Source organism: Macrobrachium rosenbergii, chromosome 1, assembly GCF_040412425.1.
Source record: "Macrobrachium rosenbergii isolate ZJJX-2024 chromosome 1, ASM4041242v1, whole genome shotgun sequence".
Taxonomy (NCBI): Eukaryota; Metazoa; Arthropoda; class Malacostraca; order Decapoda; family Palaemonidae; genus Macrobrachium; species Macrobrachium rosenbergii.
In genome coordinates this window covers 61,098,767-61,119,201 of record NC_089741.1, presented here as the reverse complement: position 1 = coordinate 61,119,201, position 20,435 = coordinate 61,098,767, and the positions used below count along the sequence as shown (strand labels likewise).

Below are 20,435 nucleotides of genomic sequence, written 5' to 3'. Positions count from 1 at the left end.
TGGCTGCTATGAAGGCTTCGATCCATAAGATGCAGTTCGCGATGCGGGCGCTATGGAAAAGAAAAGAAAGTGATAATGATAGTGATTTGTGTAGTGTCCCCAGTGTAGTGGAGGGGGCCTGCCGCCCGCATTGCTCCTAGGCCTAGACCTCTTCCAAACTCCCAGACCCAGTGGAGGAGGAATGTCGACAGCGCAAGGGGATGAAGAGCTCCCTAACGGTCAGGGCGTCCCTTCGCAGCGCCTGTTGACGCGTCCCAGGCTGCCTTAGATCGAGAAAAGGGATCTTAAAGAAGTGTTTCTCTTCTTCTGCTTCTTCGTCTCCTAAACGTGGTTGGAGTTCGGCTGAGGTCGCGTCCTTGAAGAGGACTTGAAGGCTCCTAGAGGAGACGCCTGGATTCTAGCCCTGAGCGCTTTCTGAAGGCTCTCCTGTTTCTCAAGAAGAGGACCTGAAGATCTTCCTCCTCTTCGTCTGGTGTTCAGAGTCCACCAAGCAGATCCTGGCAGGCCTCAGGCTCAACTCGCTGCTCTTGCTGGCTCTTTATCAAAGAGCTCCTCTGGCCGGAAGGATGCCTCTCTTCCGATTAAGTCCTCAAAGACTCTCTTCTCCCAGCAAGTCGCCTCTGGGAGCGTACTTCTCCCTGTTAAGTGCCCCTCAGCAGCAGGCGCTCCTCTCCTTCCCAGGCTCTCCCCTCTCCAGTAGGCGCTCCTCTCCTTGCAGGCGCCTCTCCGTCCAGGCGCTCCTCTCCTTGTAGGCGCTCCTCTCCTGATAGGCGCTCTTCTCCTGGTAGGCGCCTCTCCTGATAGGCGCTCTTCTCCTGGTAGGCGCTCCTCCTGGTAGGCGCCTCTCTCCTCGGCGCTCTTGTCTCGAACAGCGCCTCCACCCAGGCGCTCGCGCCATCGTCGCCGTCGGTCTTCTCCTGTTGGAGATACTTTCTCCTCAGTCAGACGCCCTGCTCGTTCGCCTCGAGAAGTTCCTCTCCAGCCTCGTCTGTTAGGCGCCCCTCTCCCAACAAGGGCTCCTCTTCGATTCGAGCTGCTTCTTCTGTCAGCGCCAGTCTTCTGGCGCTTCTCTCCGGATCATCGTTCTCCAGTGGACAGGCTCTTCTCCTTCTGGCGTACTTCTTCTGATAAATGCCCTGCACTACTTACAAGCGTTCTCCTCCTCCTTCTGGCCTGGAGCGTTATCGGAGGGCGATTCTCCCTAAGGACATCACAATCTCTGATTACAAGAGGTTGACAGCTCTACTAGTCCAGGAGTATGGAGATTCCCTCAAGCCTGCTTCTCCCCTTCCTGGTTCTATGTCTCGAGCACCAAGGCTTGAAATCTTCCTCTTCTTGTGAAAATCGTCCCTACACGATCTCCATGAAGAAAGCTCTTAAAGGTTTGGGAGAGTGGCTCTCCTCAAAGAAGGATGCAGGCAAGACTGTCTTCTCTTTGCCTCCTCTAGGCTTTGGGAAGAGCAGGAATGTGGTGCGAGACTAGGGAGCCTGGGGTTAGCTCTCCCCTCTTCTGCTGGCTCAGATTTTTCTTCGCTGGTAGATTCGTCAGAAGACTCTCCCTTAAGTCGGCCAAGGCTTCTTGGGGACTGTGTGAACTGGACCATTTCCTCAGGGCCTTTTCCGCGTGCTGGAAGTGTTCAACTTCATGGACTGGTCTCTTGGGGGCCTTAGCCAAGAGAAGTCTTCAAGAGGATTCAGTCAGTATGGAGGACCTCAGCAGTGTGTTGTCTTGCCTGGACAAAGCTGTTAAGCACGCATTTCGATGGAGATCGCTTCCTGTTCGGCACTGGCCTGCTTAAGAAGAGGTCAGTCTTCAGCGCTTTCTCTCTCGTCGGTCTCCCTTCCCAGAGGTCTTCCTCTTGTATGCGCTCCTCTTTCTAGCCATCTTTTCCCACAAGAAACTGTAAGGAAGTCTCGTTCTTGTCGGAGAAGGCTTCTCAAGACCTTCTAGCTCAGTCGTCGAAGAGGTTGAGACCTGCTGCGCCTATTGCTGAAGGAGAAGCCCTTTTCAGGAGCCCTTTCAGTTCATCCAGGTCTGTGCGAGAGCGTGGGCCTGAGAGAAGATCCAGGCCTTCAGGACTCCCTTCCAGGAAGTCCAAGTGAAAATCAAGTCCTCCAGACTCCAGTAGGTGCCCAGACTTCTCAGGATTCATGAAGCCTGGGCACAAAAGGGAGCGGACGAATGTCCCTCTCTGTTTTGTGGAAGGGTACCTCATTCCCTTCTTTCGAAACCTCCCTTGACTACAACTCCGAGGAGTTATCACGAGATACAAGGATCCTGCGGAGGCAAGCCCTTCTTCTAGCCGTCGATCAAATGCTAGAAAAGTCTGCAATAGAACCGGTGCAAGATCTTCACTCCCCGGGATTTTACAACCGTCTTTTTCTTGTTCCAAAATCCTCGGGGAGGTGGGACCGGGTCTTGGACGTGAGCTCCCTGAACTCTTCCGTCGTAAAGAAGAAGTTCTCTATGGAAGGGCGATCTTCAGTTCTGTCGTCTCTCTTCGTCAAGGAGATTGGATGGTGTCCCTGGACCTTCAGGATGCTTACGTCCCCATCCATCCATCCTCCAGGAAGTTCTAAGGTTCATGGTAGACGGCAGAACCTTTCAGTTCAGGGCTCTTTGCCGGACTCTCCACAGCTCCCCAAGTGTTCACGACCATTCTCAGGAATGTGGCTCACTGGTTGCACTTGGAGGGAGTGAGGATTTCATGTATCTCGACGATTGGCTAGTCGGTCCAGTTCAAAGAACCGTTGTCTGGAGGACCTTTCTCGGACTTTAAACCTGGTCCAATCTCTAGGACTTCTTGTGAACCTCGAGAAGTCTCAGATGATTCCTCAGCAGGAAATTGTCTACCTGGGGATTCGGATGGATTCTCGGGGTTTCAGCATTTCCCTCCCTGGAAAGAAAGGAACGCTGCCTTCAAAGGTGACAGACTTTCTGGAGAAAGACAGTTGTTCGGGCGAGGAATGGATGAGTCTGCTGGGGACCATTTCCTCGCTGGAACAGTTCGTTTCTCTGGGAAGGCTTCACCTCAGACCTCTTCAGTTCTTCCTGAAAGAATCTTGGGATCGGAAGTCCCAAGACTTGTCGGATTCCTTCCAAATATCATCTCTGGTAAAGGAACAGCTCCGTTGGTGGTTAGACCCAAAGAAGCTAGGTCTAGGAATTCCTCTACAACCGCGAGCCCTAAGCCTAGTGTTGTTCTCAGGCGTCGAGTCGGGCTGGGGGCGACACTAGGCTCGGAAGAAGTGTCAGGTACCTGGGACACGGATCAGAAGGCCTGGCACATCAATATGAAAGAGCTGGTAGCCATTCACCTAGCTCTTTCCAGATTCAAGCTTCTGGTCAAGGGATCAGTAGTTCTAGTCAACTCCGACAACACCACAGCCCTGGCTTATATCAGGAAGCAGGAGAGGACATTCCTTCTCCTGTACATTGCAGCAAGGAACCTTCTGTTGTGGGCGGGGAGAGGGAAACATCGTTCTCCTCACCAGATTTGTTCAGGGAGAAAGGAATGTGAGCGGATCTGCTCAGCAGAAAGATCAAGTTCTTCCCACGGAGTGGTCCTTCATCAGGAGGTTTGCGAAGGCTATGGTTCCTGTGGGGAGACCTCATAGACCTCTTCGCAACCCATTGGAACAGAGGGATTGGAGAACTACTGCTCCCCAATCTCGGACCCCAGAGCAGTAGCTATAGGCGGCCTTCTCCCAGATTGAACGGTCCTGAGCGGCCACGCTTTCCCAGTTCAGATAATAGGGGAGGTAATCAGGAAGTTCAGTTCGATCAGAGGGCACCAAGCTCACCCTGACGCTCCCTTTGGCCATCCAGAGACTGGTTCACAGAGGTACTGGAATGGATGATAGATTTTCCAGGTCGCTCCCCTCTCAGGAAGCGATCTTCTCAAACAGCCCCGCCGACAGATTTCACAAGAATCTTCCGCTCTAAACCTAACTGCCTTCAGACTGTCGAAGGACTGGTTAGAAGCGAAGGGATTTCGCACAAGGCTGCTAAGGCTATCATGAAACTAGAAGATCTTCTACCTGCGCCTCTACCAGTCGAGTGGGAAGTCTTCCGGAGATGGTGCGATCTAAGAAAGTTTCTCTTCCAGTACCTCTGTAATGGAGATTGCTTGGATTTCCTTCTCTACCTAAGGGAGCAATGTAACCTGGCCGTTTCCACCATAAAGGGGTATAGGGCATGCTGTCTTCAGTCTTTTCGACACAGAGGTCTGAACATCTCGGATAATAAGACCTTCACTGACCTTATAAGGTCTTTTGAAACTTCTAAAAATAAGTCCCCAGACTCCAGCTGGAATTTGGACGTGGTCCTAAGTTTTTGATGTCTAACAAGTTTGAGCCTCCTCGATCTCACTCGTTCAGGATTTGACCAGAAAATCGCTGTTTCTTTTCAAGCTCTTGCTTCTGCCAAAAGAGTGAATTACAAGCCTTGGAAGGTTCTGTAGGTTTAAGAGGACTCTGCAACCTCTCCTTTCAGCCTCTCTTCTTAGCAAAGAATGAGAACCCTTCAAAACCTGGGCCTAGGAGTTTGAGGTCAAGGACTCTCCGATCTTTGGGACAGGAGCTGGAACACACTCTCATCAGTAAGAAGTCTTAAACATTATTTTGGAGAGAAAGAAACAGCTCAGAGGCAACACCGAAGTCTTGGTGTTCTGTCAAGGATCCTTCAAGAGCAATTCCAAGAATGCCCAGGCTTTGTTCATTAGGATATTATAAAAGAGGCTCATCTTTCAAGAAGAACATTTTTCAGCTCCTAAGAGCATGCTCATGAGGTGAGAGCAGCTAGCTACTTCTCTAGCTTTCCACAAGTCTTGGTCCCTCCAGTCTGTGGACTCTACATTCTGAGATGTAACTCAGTGTTTGCTTCTCATTATTTGAGAGATGTTCGTGTGACATATGAGAAGTGCTTCTCTCTAAGAGCTATTGATTCATGGATTTGTGTTGGGTCAAAGAGCTGAAGCTAATCCTATTGAACAGTGTTATTTAATTGTTTGCCATTTTATGGTGGTTGAAAAAGAGGGTTGCAGGTCTCTCTTTTCATCTCTGCTACTAACAAGGTTAGCTTGGTCAGGTGGTCGGTTTTGTTGCAGCCCTTGTATTTTTTATTACCTAGCTCTGTCATGTTAAGAGGGATAGCCCCCCATTGATATGATTCAGGTAGAGGGCTCTGTCTTGTAAGTGGGTTAATCCCCATTGACACGATCCATAACAGGCTCTGTCATGTAAGTGGGTTTTATCCCCATTGATATGATCCAGAAGGGCTGTCAGTCTTAGGTCACTCGCTTAGCTCTTGGGCATGCAGACTCTGGAGCAGTATCCATGGTCTTCTGCCCAATCAGGTAGAACCATGGTTTTGTTTATTCCTACAACATATGTTGTTCCATTTTTAGTTCAGTTGTCTCCTGCTCTCCTCCAAGGGTACAATCAGCTAAGTATATCTGACGTGAAGTTTCATGTACAAAAATGATATTTTTATGCGATAAAATAAAGTTTTTTACACATTACCTGGCAGATATATACATTAACGGCCCGCCCAGCCTCAGAGACAGGTGGAAGAAAATCTGACATGAAAATCGAATGAATGGTTCTTATTCCGCCACCCAGCTGTGCGGGTATGGTAGATCACCTGACACACCCAGCATGTGTGCGCATTTAAATTTGAATTTTGTCGAATGTCGGAGACTATAGCTAAGTATATATCTGCTGTAAGTATGTACAAAAACTTTATTTTATCATAAAAATATCATGTTTATTAGATACGTAGCATCAAAAGTGGTTGGTGAAAACTGAGTGAAAGAGTACATGAAGGCAGTACTTTGTAAGACTTATGAGGTGTGACAACTGGGAAGATATACAGACAGATGGTGGGGAGTTAAGATTTACAAAATGGCAGTTGAAGAGAAGAAGACAGTCTTCAAGTTGTGGAACAGTGGCAGAGAAGAGGAAGAGGAAGAGAAGATGTATACGTGCAAGCAGAAGAGAAGGGACACTAAAGGCAGGTGGTAAGGACATAGAAGAGGTAGAGGTAATGGGAATCAGAATTCTCAACTTACTGCAGAGAGAAACAGAATATACAGAATGTCCAAATTGGTATGGAAAGATGGAAAATTTGAATACTGGCAATGTATAGAACATAAAAATGGAGAAATTGATGTTGAAGAGGAAGAAATAATTGAACAATAGATCCTATGTTTAAATTCTGAATGGAAAATTAATATGAGCTGGTATGATAGAGGGACCAGTAGGGAACTGAATATCAGAGAGGCCTTATATAAAGATAAAAGTGGAAAAGTCTCCAGGACTGTCAGAAATCAACACATGATTTGCTAGTAGCAGTCAAGGGAAGAATATGTGAAAATATGATAGGGAAAGATAGGACCAAAAGTGAGAAGTTTTAAAATATAAAAAAAAAAAGGGGGATATACTGCAGTATGGAATTATAGAGAAATACTGTAGGTGGTTTAATGTGTTTGGAAATACTGTGTTGAGAAAATGTGGAGAAAATCTGTAAAATTGATGGTTTGTCAGTTTGGTTTAATGTCAGAAAAATCAATGTAGAGGCCTCTTTTATAATGAAACAGCCACAAAAGGACAAACTACCAGTGAGGTTACTGTGTTGTAAACACAAGATCTGAGTAAGGACAGTGTAGGTGTATCAGAAAGAATTGGATAAATATTGTCCATCAAGGATTACCCTGAGTCCTTTGCTTTGCTTTTGCAGAAGAAGCTCACAAAAAGAAGTGCAGAAACAAGACCTCTCAGAGTTGCATATGTAGGTAACCTAAATCTGAAGAAGACCCATAGGATGAGGTTGTGAGAAGTTTAAAAATGGAAGAAAAGTGGTATGTTGAGAATCAGAAAATCAGTTTGGGCAATGCTTATGATGACTGAAAGGCCAGAGAAAAAGCAGTCAGAAAAATATCAAGTGAATGCAGTGGGCAGGTGTTAGGAAAACTTACTGCATTTCAGATGTAAAAGATGCTTACTTGAAAATGCACATGTGTAATGTATATTGATGCCCAAAATGTATAAGAAGGCAAATGGGGGAAGAGAGGGAGGTGGAGTACCCTGTTGTGGTGCAAGGCTGGACTTAGAAGATATAGAACATTTTGTAGTACTGTACTGTACCATGGAGGCATACTAGACATTTAAGCAATTATTGAGAGCATCAGAAAGAAGGGTAGTAACCATTTGGATGAGATCCTGTAGGGGATAGTGCCGTCAGTGCACCTCATGGTGCGCTGTATGCATTACTTAAGGTTCTTTAAATGCACTTCAAGCCCTAGCTGCAACCTCTTTCATTCCTTTTTACTGTACCTATGTTCACATTGTCTTTCTTCCATATGACTTCCCACCCCTCACTAACAATTGTTTCATAGTGCTGTCTCTCTTCCATATGACTTCCCATCCTCTCAACAATTGTTTCATAGTGCAACTGTGAGAGGTTTTCCCTTACACCTTTCAAACCTTCACTGTCAATTTCCTTTCAGCGCTGAATGACCTCATGGTCCCAGCCAGTCTTGGGTCTAAATTCCTTACTACTGTACTGTATTCCAATTCTTATTCCACTTGGATGATGGAAGAAGATTTTAGCTACTGATAAACAAGTATCCCATTAATAAGTAGCAAAAACACATGATGCGCATAATGCTTGTACTACCATGTCCTGAAGAGATATTAACACTGACCAAAAAGAAAAATGGAAAATTCTTATTGTCCTTACAGAATACCAAGATTCGTGGTTAGATGTGGTAGGAAGGACATTGCCAATGAGAACTTTATGGACAGATGTGGTGTTCCATAGCTAAAAAACAGTTAGATCTGAAAATAGGATTGTTTAGGCATGTGGTGAGAAAGGATGAAAATTAGTTAGTCAGAAAAGTAGCAGGATAAACACCAGTAGGAAGGCTAAGAATTATGGTAAATGGTTTTAGATGAAGACTTGGACCAAATGGGAATTCAGCCAAAGTGCAAGATTTTAAGAGATGGAGAGAACTCATTTCCCACCCAAGATAGGAAATGATGCTGTGGAAATGGTGATTAGGATATGGATTTTAAAATGGTGCACCATGAGCTTCATTGCAGATATTGCTATGGTAACTATGAAAATACATCTTTCATATAAATAACTTACCATGTACAGTAATTACATAGCTATAGTTTCTAATTATGTGGTAGCTTAAATTTTGAAATTACAGCAGTGTTTCCATTGTTTTAGTGTGATGATCAGCGCCCACTTTCAGCAAGAATAGCACAGCACAGCCTGAAGAGCTCAATTCATTTCTGCCAGTTAATGACTGAACTTCAGTTGTCTTGAGCAGCTTTTATTTTGTATTTTGGTCACAGCTAGATGGTTGTATTTGTTTCTCCATTCTGTGAAGTATTCATTACAGTATTTTTTGGTAGCCTTCATGTTTCTAGATAGCTTAGGTTTATTTAGGACCTGGTTTTCACTGATTACAACTTTATTCCTGACTGATGTCTGACTCTAGTGCTTAGCCAGCTTAGAATGTACTCCTAAATTAGGTGTAGCTGATTTTACCAGTTCTGTCAACTCCTTTACCTGCTTTTTTCCCATTAACCGGCCTCTGACTAGTCCACACTCCATGCTTCTGACCTAATGCCATTGCCAGTCTTGAAGCCTGTGTTGACCAGAAATTCAGTCTCATAGTTAATTCTATTGCTCAGTTAGGGCATCGGAAACCCTTATGGACAAAGTAGTGCAAATGCAGTGTCAGTAAGGAGGTGGCTACTCATCACTGTCAACGCTCCTGGAAGGAGGCATTCTGGAAGTCCAAGGAGGTCGCGGGTTTGCCCGCGGGTAGTCGCTCCTCAGTCGAGCCTGTTGACCGGTAGGCCTCGGCGGCAGACAGCCATTGAAAGGAGTTGGAAAGGATGTGCATGACTTTCTTCAGTGCCGGATTCCAGCCCGATAAGAGAAGCGCTGAAGGCACTTCCTCTGATAAATCCTGACGTTGAAGAGGCGGTAGCATTATGGAACGCTCTTCTCCGCCTCCCCTGTAAGCATCTTAAGGCGCCTGATCGCAGTCTCAGCCGTTTTATAGCTTCTGGGATGACCCAGAACATCTTTCTCCTGAGCGCCCAGTGGAAAGAGCCCAGTATTTGGCGCCCAAGCGCCTATCCAGTTCCCAATTGCGCCCATCGTTGTCTCTAGGTGCCCAGTGCCCAATCACCCAGTGCCCAGTTGCCGCGCGGCGCCACCTTCCATCCACTCGGCACCGCTGTCAAGCGCCTCAACCACCTCTTCAGTTGCCTGCCTCAATTATTCCACTCATGTGGGGCATGATCCTTCACTAGCGCCATTCAGTGCCAACTGATGACATTCCCAGGATGCCTGCAGTAACAAAGTACCTTCCAGATTTGTCTCCCTCTGATTTCTTCAGATGACAAGGTTCTTGACCAGGCACCTACTCCCGCTGCATAATGGCAGCTCTTCTCAGATATTTTTGGTCGCTTTTCCATCTTTCTTCTCTCCACCTGCCCCGGCTTCTCTGCCTGTGTTCTTTGATGAGGAACCAGCCTGTTGAAAGTTCCAGGCTTCCTTAGATGGTACTTTTCCTCCTCATCCAGGAAAGCCTTGAGAGATATTGAGAGTGGCTCTCAGAGAAAGAGAAAGGGCAAGGCGGTGTTCTGTTAGCCTCTCTCGTCTTTCATGTAGTAGATGTCTCTCTTATGCCACTGGAGAAGCTCCTTTGGGGTCGCTGCCTCCTCCCAGGGGACTTCTCTGGCCTTACTGATTCATCCGGAAGGTTGGCCTTTGCATCAGCCAAGAACATGTTCTCATTTATGGAGTTAGACTATTTGGTCAGGAATCTTTTAAAGTATTTGAAGTACTTAGTTTTTTAGACTGGACCGTTGGCTCCTTTGCAACAAAGAGTGAAGACAGGTGATCTTGCAGAGGACTTGTCTGCAGACTGGCTGAGTGTGCTTTCTTGCACAGACAAAACCATTAGGGATGGCTCCTGCTGGCTTCCTTGTTTTCCATAGTTGTACTGAAGAAGAGGAACTTTGGTGTTCTTTCACACCAAAGGTGTTGTTTCTACCCAGAAATCTGTGCTCCTGTTTTCACCTTTGGATTGTCTTCATCTGTTTCTCAAGCAATGGTACAAGAGAGGCCTTGGATCTTCAAAAAGAAGTCGACTCAAGATGATCTGGCTCCAGTCAGCCAAACTTCCAAAAGAGCCAGCCTTGTTTGGTGGTTAGTGGGTCTCTCCTCTACAGCAGCAGCCCTTTGTGGCAGTAGGGCAAGATTTCAGCCCAGCCCACCCACTCCAATGTGCGTTCAGTCTGACCAATTAAAGGTCTCCCAGAAACCTTTCTCTCTTAATTGAAGATCCTATCCTGTGTGTGCCAGTGGGAGCCAGCTTCTCCATTTTTGGGAGAAAATGGGAAACCAGAGTGTAGAGCAGTGGGATTTCAATAGTTCTGAAATCTCCCTAGTGGTGATGTCCATCTGGTGACAATCTACTTTGTTGGCTCAGAGAGTGTATTCAGCCCTTGCAGAAGAGGCCCTTGTCTTCTCAAGAAAAAGAGCTGTGGGGTGGTCGAGGTGTCAGGGAGGTTTTACAACCATCTGTTTGTAGTCCCCAGGTATCAGGGGGTTGAGACCTGTCCTCAACGTCAGTGCCCTGAATTTATTTGTTCCAGAAAACGAAATTCAAAATGAAATGAGCCAATCCCAACTCTTTCATCCATTTGCCAGGGTGACTGATGTGGTAACGTCGATATGCAGGGCATACTTCCATGTCCCTGTACATCCAGACTCCAGAAGTGGAGTTCCTGTTTCAGGGCTCTGAGCTCTGTATCTCTACAGCTCCACAGTTTTCACTCGTGTTCTTGCCCCTCTCACGAGTTGGCGCCACCTCATGGGCATCAACGCTCCCTGTGCCTAGACGATTGGCTTCTTTGCTCTCCTTCAAAGAACACAGTGCATGAGACCTTCAGAAAACCCTCCTCCTGGCTCAGGAGCTGGGTTTTGCTCATCAATTACCAAAATCTCAACTGACTCCTGACTCAAGTAATTCTCTGTTTGGGGATGACAATCAACTCTGAGTTTTCAGGCTTTCCGTTCCCCCAAAAGAGGTCAGTCATGCTGCCGTGCGGTCTGTGGTTCCTCTCCCTCCATCCTGTTCAGCCAACAGGTGAATGAGTCTCTTAGGAACCCTGGCATCTGTTGAGAAGTTCATCAGTCTCAGAAGGCTCCACATGAGGGTACTGCAATTCTTCCTGAAGGCCAGTTGGAACAGAAAAAATACCGGACTCGCTTGTATTTCCAATAACTTTGAAAATCTAGGAGAACTTGCGGTGGTGGCTTTCCAGAAAGAAGGCTTTTAGAAGGGGAAGTCTCTCTTCTTCTGAACCCCAGCCTAGCCTTGTACTCAAGATGCTTCAGTGTCTGGGTTGGGGCTCTGCTGGGAGTCATGGAAGTTTCAAATTTGGTGACCAGGAGAGAGGAACCTTTCACATCCAACATGAGGGTGAAGGCCATTCATTTAGGTCTTCAATCATTTGCAAAAGCAGTGTTCAACAAGACAGTAGTGGTCCTCTGACAACAGCACCCGCTCCGTCTTACAAAAAGAACCAGGAGTGCACTCACTCTCCCTCTGAAGCAAAAAGGACCTCCTCTCTAGGCAAAGAAGAATCAAACCAAGATAAGTGACAAGATTCATTCAGGGCAAGATTGGAATGTGCTGTAGACGAGCTAAATTGTGCAGACAGGTCCTGCCCATGCAGTGGAATCTAGACCCACAGGTGCACCGACCTGTGTGAGAACTGTGGGAAGGCCGTCGGTAGACTGTTTACAACATCGAGGAACGTGCCTCCCGTTGTTTACTTTCGCCAGCCCTGAACCTCTGGCATGGGTAACGGTGATGCCATACTCCAGAATTGGTCCAACTTGACCTATATGCCTTCCACCATTCAGCATGGTTGTAGTTTTGAACAATTTTTGTGTCTTCACAATGCTTCAATGACCCAGTGGTCCGTTCTGGCCTCGAAAAGTGGTTTCGGACCTACTCAGACTTTTAGTGGATTTTCCAATATCCTGCCACAGAGACCAAGTCTTCTCAAACAGCGCATTTCTGATGATTCCACGGTCTGTCTGTTTGCGCTTGACAGGATTCAGACAGTCAATGGACTTGTCAGAGCAAAGGGCTTTTCAAGACGAGGCTGTAGAGGCAATTAATTGCAAAGTGTAGATGCCAGTCTTCTTTTAGGGTCTACTAAGCTAAGTGGCAGTATTCTGCAGCTGATGTAGAGACATACAGATCATCTCTTCTACTCAATCTCTCTGTGATGCAGATTGTGGATTTTCTGCCTTTCTTGAGGACTTCCAGAGGTTTATCTTCTTCCGTCAAGGGATACACAGAGCTGTGCTTTCGTTCTGTGTTTAGACATAGGGCCAAGATCTAGGATCTGATCAGGATATCAGTGATTTGATTAAGTCCTTTGACACAACCCAAGCAAAGTATGACAAACTCATTTTACATGGAATCTTGATGTTGTCCTTAGTGTCCCCAGGTCTCCATTTGAGCCCCTTCACTCCATCTCTTTTAGAGACTTGACAAGGAAATTCTTTCTTTTTGCTTTGGCTACAGCCAAAAGAGTCAGGCAAACTGTGGGCCATAGATAAAAGAGTCGGATTCTCCCAAGGAGACACGATCTGCTCTTTTACCTTAGGTTTTCTGGCTAAGAATGAGACCCCAGCCTGGCTCCTTTCTTTCATCATCAAGAGTTTGGTGGACATTCTTGGTCCAGAGGAAGAAGAGAGAACCTTTGTCCTGTAAGGCATTGAGCATTACCTGAACAGGACTGAGGGGATCAGAGGGTCCCTCTAGTAACCTATGGTGTTCAGTTAAAAATCCTCCACCACTTTCCAAGAATGCTGTGTCATTTCTTTTTAAAGATATTATCTCTGAGTCACACTCGAGAATTCAGGGAGGACTTTTTACCTGTTTTTAAGTTAAAACCCACAAATTAGAGCTGTTGCTGCCTCATTGGCTTTTAAACATAGCTGTGTCCAGCCGCAGTTCTTCAGTCAACTTTATGGAAGTGTAAATCAGTGTTTGTTGGAGACGATTGTTTTGATAGTTGCAGTACCTTTGGGTCCGTTATTCAGGCTGGCATGGTATTGGGGAATGAAGCATAGGAGTTATTCCTATTCTTTATCTCTTCACCTCGATATGGCATGTCAAGTTTTGGAGAGCCTGAGGGTACTGCATACCTGGAATACAACCAGTCTTTTTAATGGATGGTGGTGGCTTTTAATTTTGTAGGGGACACCATTGTCTGGTTGTCTTTTTTATGGTACTGCGCCCAGGGCAAGGGTACTTTCTGAAGTTTTGCTAGCCATCGAATAACTCCTTCGCTGCATAACTTTCTGTGTTGCTTTGCTAGCCATCGGAATACTCCCTCGCTACAAAGCTCTCACTGAAGTAGAGGCACTACACAGCTATAACGCCTTGCCACAATGGGTTAAGATGAGCACCAACCAGAGGCAGTATTTTCCTGCAGTAACTCTCTTACCAGGTAGGTTACAACAAGCATTTTAACCAGTGCTAGCTACCTTTCCTGTTTCAAAGTTCTTTTCCTTACTGAAATATTTGGAGTAGAATATGTCCATGCATCCCATCTCCTGTCAGTATGGGATTCAGCTATGTAATTACTTGGTAAGTTACTTATATGAAAAGGGTATTTTCATAATAAAATTTTCATATATACTTACCAAGTAATTAAACAATCAGAGCCCTCCCTCCTCTCCTTTCATGGACATAGGGCACAAACGAATTGAGCTCTTCAGCTGTGTTGTACCGATTCTTCCCCGAAATTGGGCAGGGCTAGCCACCTACACTAAAACAATGGAAGCACTGCCACAAATTTCAGAATGTAAGCTGCCTTGATAATCAGAAACTATAACTATGTAATTACCTGGTAAGTATATATGAAACTTAATTTTATTATGAAAATACCATTTTTCAGCATTATTCCTGGAATGTTTCTGTTATTTTAGTAATGTTCTATACATACATGTTAATATACTGTAATTCGGTAATCTGTTTATGAAATAGTCTTAAATTGCTGAGCACATCCAAGCATTTCAAACTGTTTGAGCACTCATGCTTAGTCACCTTCTGGATTCTTGCAGTTTCTCTGTTAATATTCATTTTTCTTTGTGCCACAGTAGTGGTTAGACGTGCTTGCTGTTCATACCAAGACTTACCTAGCTTTTTGCTGCATTTTGTGACATGCCATTGACAGGATTTCATTTTGCTTTTAAATTTCATTTGAATTTTGTGTAAAATGCTTATATTTAGGATATTATTTATCTATTTTTGTACTGTAGTTTGGCATACCTAATATAGTAAATGAATAAGGAAATTCCCAAAGAAAACTGTGTAGATTTGCTTTTTCTGTAACAGATTTTTCTCTTAGAAATGTGTTTTACTGTCCTTGAAGTGTGCTCAAGCAAGTAAGACACATTATTATCATATCTCTATTTTCTTTGCTTTTGCTCTCTCCAGGTGGCATGTCCATAGCACCAGGTAGCAACGTCAATGTTGTTTTCCCGAAAGAAAGCCAGTTGATTGGATCACAAGCTACAAATGCTGGTACCAGTGGACACAAGAGTAAATATTCATGTCAGGGTTGTAATCTCCCCATGAATGTTGGAGATGTAGCCATTTTCTGTGAAAGGGCTGGAAATGATAAGGTTAGTCATGGCTAATGCTGTTTATTTTTATTATATTATACACTTTTATTTAACTTGCTTTTTATCTGTTTGTCTGGGTCAGATCTTGTAACTCAATTTTTTACCTGTTCCCTTTGTCTGATGGACTTGAAATTTTGCATGGTTACTCAGTCCCAGTGACAATACAACCTTACATGATCAGTAGGTCAGTGGTGACCTCTAGTGATCCTCCTGTGGCCTCTCCCAGTATCTAAGGATTTGTATGATGTGCTTTGGATTTTTCTTACCATCTTTGACTTGGTAAAATAAGTTGATAGCTCGACAGATTTTTCAATCCTTCTTTGGCTCAATTTTGTTAGCTACGATCATAAATCAGTTACAATTTCTGTCAAAACTAAAAAGTATAAAATGAATAACTATTAAAAATGTTTAAAACACGCTTTTATTAAAATGCACTAAAAAATAAAAAATAATTTTTCGAGACACACCATGATTAATTTCACAATTAATCATGTCTACAAAAATAAAAGTGTGTGTGCCAGACATGGAAGCAAATGCTACAAGAAATAAAAAAAAAACTATATATTTCTTTACTGTATTGTAGTATTTCCTTCCATGTTTTTCGCCCATGCTTTTATTAGTTTTCTGAAAAGAAAAATATTGTGCCGGCTGTGTCTGTCCGTCTGCACTTTTTTTTGTCTGCACTTTTCCTGTCTGCCCTCAGGTCTTAAAAATTACTGAGGCTAGAGGGCTGCAAATTGGTATTTTGATCATCCACCCTCCGATCATCAAATGTACCAAATTGCAGCCCTCTAGCCTCAGTATTTTTTATTTTATTTAAGGTTAAAGTTAGCCATAATCATGCTTATGGAAACAATATAGGATAGGCCACCACCGGCCTGTGGTTAAAGTTTCAAGGGCCATGGCTCATACAGCATTATACTGAGATCACCGAAAGATAGATCTGTTGTTGGTGGCCTTGATTGTAAGCAAAATCTGTGGCCCTTTGTGGCTAAGCCCCGCCCACTGCACGCCAGTGATTGGCTAGTTCTCGAAAGGGGAATGACGTCACACTAGTTAACAGTCCAGAATGATTGCCAGTACGGGTTTGACTCCATTTAGTCATGTTGAGCTCCATGCATGAACGATAACACCACAGATTTGAGTTTCCAGAATTGTGAAGTACTGTATGCAATTGATATCTCTGATAAAAGATATATTAAGTTACATATCATTACGAAGATCTTGGATCATTTTGTCTATGCATCTTTTTTTTTTATTTTTGATCATGCACAGCCTATATACACAAGCATCTTGCCTTTTTTTGTTTTAAATTAGTGTTGGCCTAAATAAGTGATTCCACATAGACCACATTAATTGAAATGAAGCATAGACTTATGCAGCCAGTTCTGATATTAGAGTATTAATTCATCATAATCCTGCATGTCAAATGGTAATATCATCGTAGATTAGGCCTACATATAAAATTCTTATATTTTGAGGCAATGCAGGGCATAGGTCTACGTGTCAATTCTTATAGTGTTTTAAGGCAATGACCGGGCATGGGTCTACTGTACACATCAAGTTATTCTATTTTGAGGCAATTTCTTATTGCAAATAGTTTTCCACCCGTATTTGTTCGAAATAGAGCAGTGTAAAGGCCCCGCTCAACGTGTTCTCTGTAATGAACATCCCATTTTCTGCGATGCCTTCATGAATTGTATACTGTATTTATTACCTGTTCATTTGACCTTGCACCATGTAACAGAGTGTTTTTATATCCAACCAGTCATTGTTAATCATTATGTTTTCTGTATGTACCTGTCCTGTTTTTTGTAGAGAAATAGTTTGACCTCAGGTCATCTGTAAAATTTTGTACCCGCGGTCTCTGCGTTATACGCAGATGTCCACACGCCGCTTTATAAGTGGGTCGCTTCATCAATAAACCAGCAGTACTTGTCACTTATTATTGTGTCCGTCAGACCCTAGGTCGCACATGAAGGCACGGCAGAAAACGGGATGTTCATTACAGAGAACATGTTGAGCGGGGACTTTACAGTAACTTTTAATTAATACTGTATAGTACAGTAACTCCAACCCCACAATGTATAATGTGTTTGCATATGGTGATATGTACTGTACACATATAAGCATGTGCATATACACATACATGTGTACTTGCATCAGTGGCCACAGAGAATAAAAGTAAAATTTGTGGGCATGTAGCCAATGGCACACATAGACCAATCATAGGGCTGCCTCAGCCTTACACACAACTGCTTGCAATGAATTATATTGAAAATATACTTACAAAAGGGATAACAGACTATATTACTGAGTAAATATAAGGCTCCTGAGCATTTCTATGAAAATGAAGGCTGTGGTAGGAAGGCATCATAAGATATTTAACGTGTGAGGACAAGAAAGGTCAACTGGGTATTAAATTGTTTATTACCTGAGCGCAGGTATACATGGCAGAGTGCGGATGGAAATGTGGTGTTCGACCTCCGAACGCAGTGACCCGCACTCAAAGCATTGTTGACAGACAGACAAATGGCAATTTTGAGAGACTTAATAAATGTACAGTGATTAAATACATATCGGCGGAAACGCCAGAAAATTCTACACATGACTATTTACATGAGAGTCTTGACATATTAAGAAATGCCATACATGACATGATTGATGCGAAAATGAAGAGACGTCTGACGTCTTTACAAATGAAATAATAAAAAAATAAATGATAGCTGAAAAAGTTATGTATGATACAATCCAAACCAGTCTGCGAGTAGCCCATAATTCATTTGATTTTGGGAGCATTTTTGCAGATTACCTTGTCGGACAAAAGGATACTGTACATAAGAGTCAGTAAATTTTCTCTCTTTCTCTGTTGTTAGGGGAATATTCTAGCTTAGACTATATTCATAAAGATCTTGATTACTTTTAATTAAAACAAATGACTAAATTTTGATTAACAATAGTAGACAGATAATTCTTTACACTAGTATTTTATGAATAGGTCTATGTTTATCCTGCAATGTTAGATTACCATATGACAAATTTTCGAAGACATTACAAGCCCCATAACAGCAGCAACAAAAACTAGAATAACCACAACAAGAACCAAATAAAATGGCTGAATATAAGATAGGCCTATAATCCAAACGTCATAAGCTGCGTAACCAACAAAAAGACATTAGACATTATAGGTTTACATAATTTTTTATGATCCTGTTATTTCGAAAGGAGAAAATGTCCTTAAGAAAATTCTCAGCAAATTATATCCAACATGACTCGTATAGCTTATCATACTGTAACTTTAAGTTAAACATAGGCATATTCTGGTTTAGTAGTGCAGTCACTGCTTGTCATCCCACCGAATGTGTAAACTATTGCAATGAAATCGATTTTATGACTATTAAAATGTATTAAAATTTCCTAAAACCAGTATGAAATACCAATCTGCATAGCTCTGAGAAAGTCTTTGTGTTTACGTTTAGAATGGCGAACACGCTTGACAGTATCAGGCTGTAATTATTATTGTCCTGTAATTCAAGAGCACCGATTTGAACGCAAGACATTCTCTGTATCACCTCCATATTTAGGTGAACCTCATTTACGAAAACAACATTGCAGCATTGCAGAACACTCCTGACTTCATTTATATTTTCCTATTTTTTTACCATTTTTAGGGAGATGCGTATTATGATTTTATTTCAGGGGATAATATAATGTTTCCTTTTGATGATCAGCAGAACGTATTTTAGTTCGGTAAAACAATCATTGCAAAATTAATGAAGATGAAAAGAATCACAGATTAACCAACTTTTCAAAACCATTACCAACCAATCAGCTTCAAGGGAAGGTCGTGACGTAAGCTGTGGGCCGGGCTTAGCTGCAAAGAGAGGTGAATTTTGCTATATACAATGTACAGAAAACTCAATTGCGCCGAAGAAACTTTGGCGTATTTTTTATTTGTTTTTGTAGACATGATTAATTGTAAGAAAATCCTGGTGTGTCTCAAAAAAAATTTTTTTTTGTGCGTTTAAATAAAAAAAGTGTTTAAAAAAATTAATTTTTATTCTCATATAATTGAAGCCATTAATAAGGTTTCTTGATGTTTTAAATTTATGAGTCCTCAAATTATTGTGTTACATTTGCAAGGAAAGGGAACGTTTGGGTTGTAATCTAAACCCACTTTTATTGTGAATCAGATTTCATCTTGAGTAGGAAAGTATTTACTTTCTTGGAGATGATTAACCTTTTGTGATGGTGAATACCATTTTACACAATTTAACCAAGTAAAAATTTATATTTTTTTAAAGTGCAGTATGGGTTTTAATGCATACAAACCTTAATATTGTAAATGTCTTTGTAGACCATTCAAAACTAGTAAAAGGTGTAGGTTTTGCGAATGTAGTAGTTACTGGAGAATATGAGTACAGAAGCGCTTTTAAATCTTATATACCATATACTCTTTGGAGATGATTCAACTGTCCATTCTTTGTTTATCTTTAACTCACAGCCAACTATTGTTTTTAGTACAGAATTCAGTTTAGCATTACCATTTTTTATCATCTGTGATTTCAAGAATATTTCTGAATATGAAGTCAGTTGTTGTTTATGTTCAGTGCCTCCTAGACAGTTCTATGTACAGTATGTACGTATGTCTTTATTTGGTGTCCCATCCAGTCTTCCAGTTATATTGGATGAAAATGAAGTCTACCCTCTCATCTACTGTACTGCTTTTAATTTCTACCAAGGAAATGAAGAAAAGCAGAAATGCCCAAAATCAGAAAAGAATATTCAAAGAATACAATACAAGGAAAGGGAAAATAAATCAGAAAAATTGAACCACAACAGACTAGTACAGTATGTACGTATGTCTTTATTTGGTGTCCCATCCAATCTTCCAGTTATGTTGGATGAAAATGAAGTCTACCCTCTCATCTACTGTACTGATACTTTTCCTGTGAAAACTGCTTTAAACTTTTTCAACATTTTAACAATAATCTATTTTCCAAATAAACCATTGAAAATTAATACCTATAGTAGTCTGTTGTGGTTCAATTTTTCTGATTTATTTTCCCTTTCCTTGTATTGTATTCTTTGAATATTCTTTTCTGATTTTGGGCATTTCTGCTTTTCTTCATTTCCTTGGTAGAAATTAAAAGCAGTTTAACAGTGCTTGCATAATACAGCATTCTCATTCCTTTTAATACTGGGCACTTGTAAAACCATGTTATGGATGTGTATATGAAAGTGTATACAGAGTAAAGATATCTAATAGTGCAATGTAGAGGTTACAGTTATGTAAAGAAGTATGCCCCTGATTGACTTACTACGTGTAATCATTTGTAATGTACTGTATTTGTAACAGTAATTTGTTACAATCATGTATAGAAGTATGCCTCTGATTGCCTTACTAACACAGTACGTAATCATAACCATTTGCTATATATTATACTGTACATGGAAAATTTTTTTTAAAATGTGCAGTATCTCTGAAGACATTAGCAATCATGGACTTGAAATCTTTGCTATGTTTTGTCATCTTTGGAGACAATAGTTCCCTTGAAAAAAACATTATGATTTGAATGTTATGATGTACTGTACTGTAGCAAGATTACAAAAGTGATTTGGGTCTGAAAATTTAAATTTAACTTCTCTTTCCTTAAGCATCAACTCATTATGAGCATATTCTTACAAT

The 20,435-nt window shown here is 42.4% G+C and overlaps 1 protein-coding gene across 6 annotated transcripts in view; it reads left to right on the top strand.

The window, feature by feature from the left end:
* The window catches only part of LOC136839040 (uncharacterized), a 76,199-nt gene that overhangs the window by 28,408 nt on the left and 27,356 nt on the right, over positions 1-20,435 (top strand). For all 6 annotated transcript variants that reach the window (XM_067104706.1, XM_067104726.1, XM_067104719.1 and 3 more), the window contains exon 7: positions 14,559-14,746. In XM_067104706.1, the coding sequence (XP_066960807.1) occupies positions 14,559-14,746 (188 nt within the window). The remainder of the gene's footprint in view (positions 1-14,558; positions 14,747-20,435) is intronic.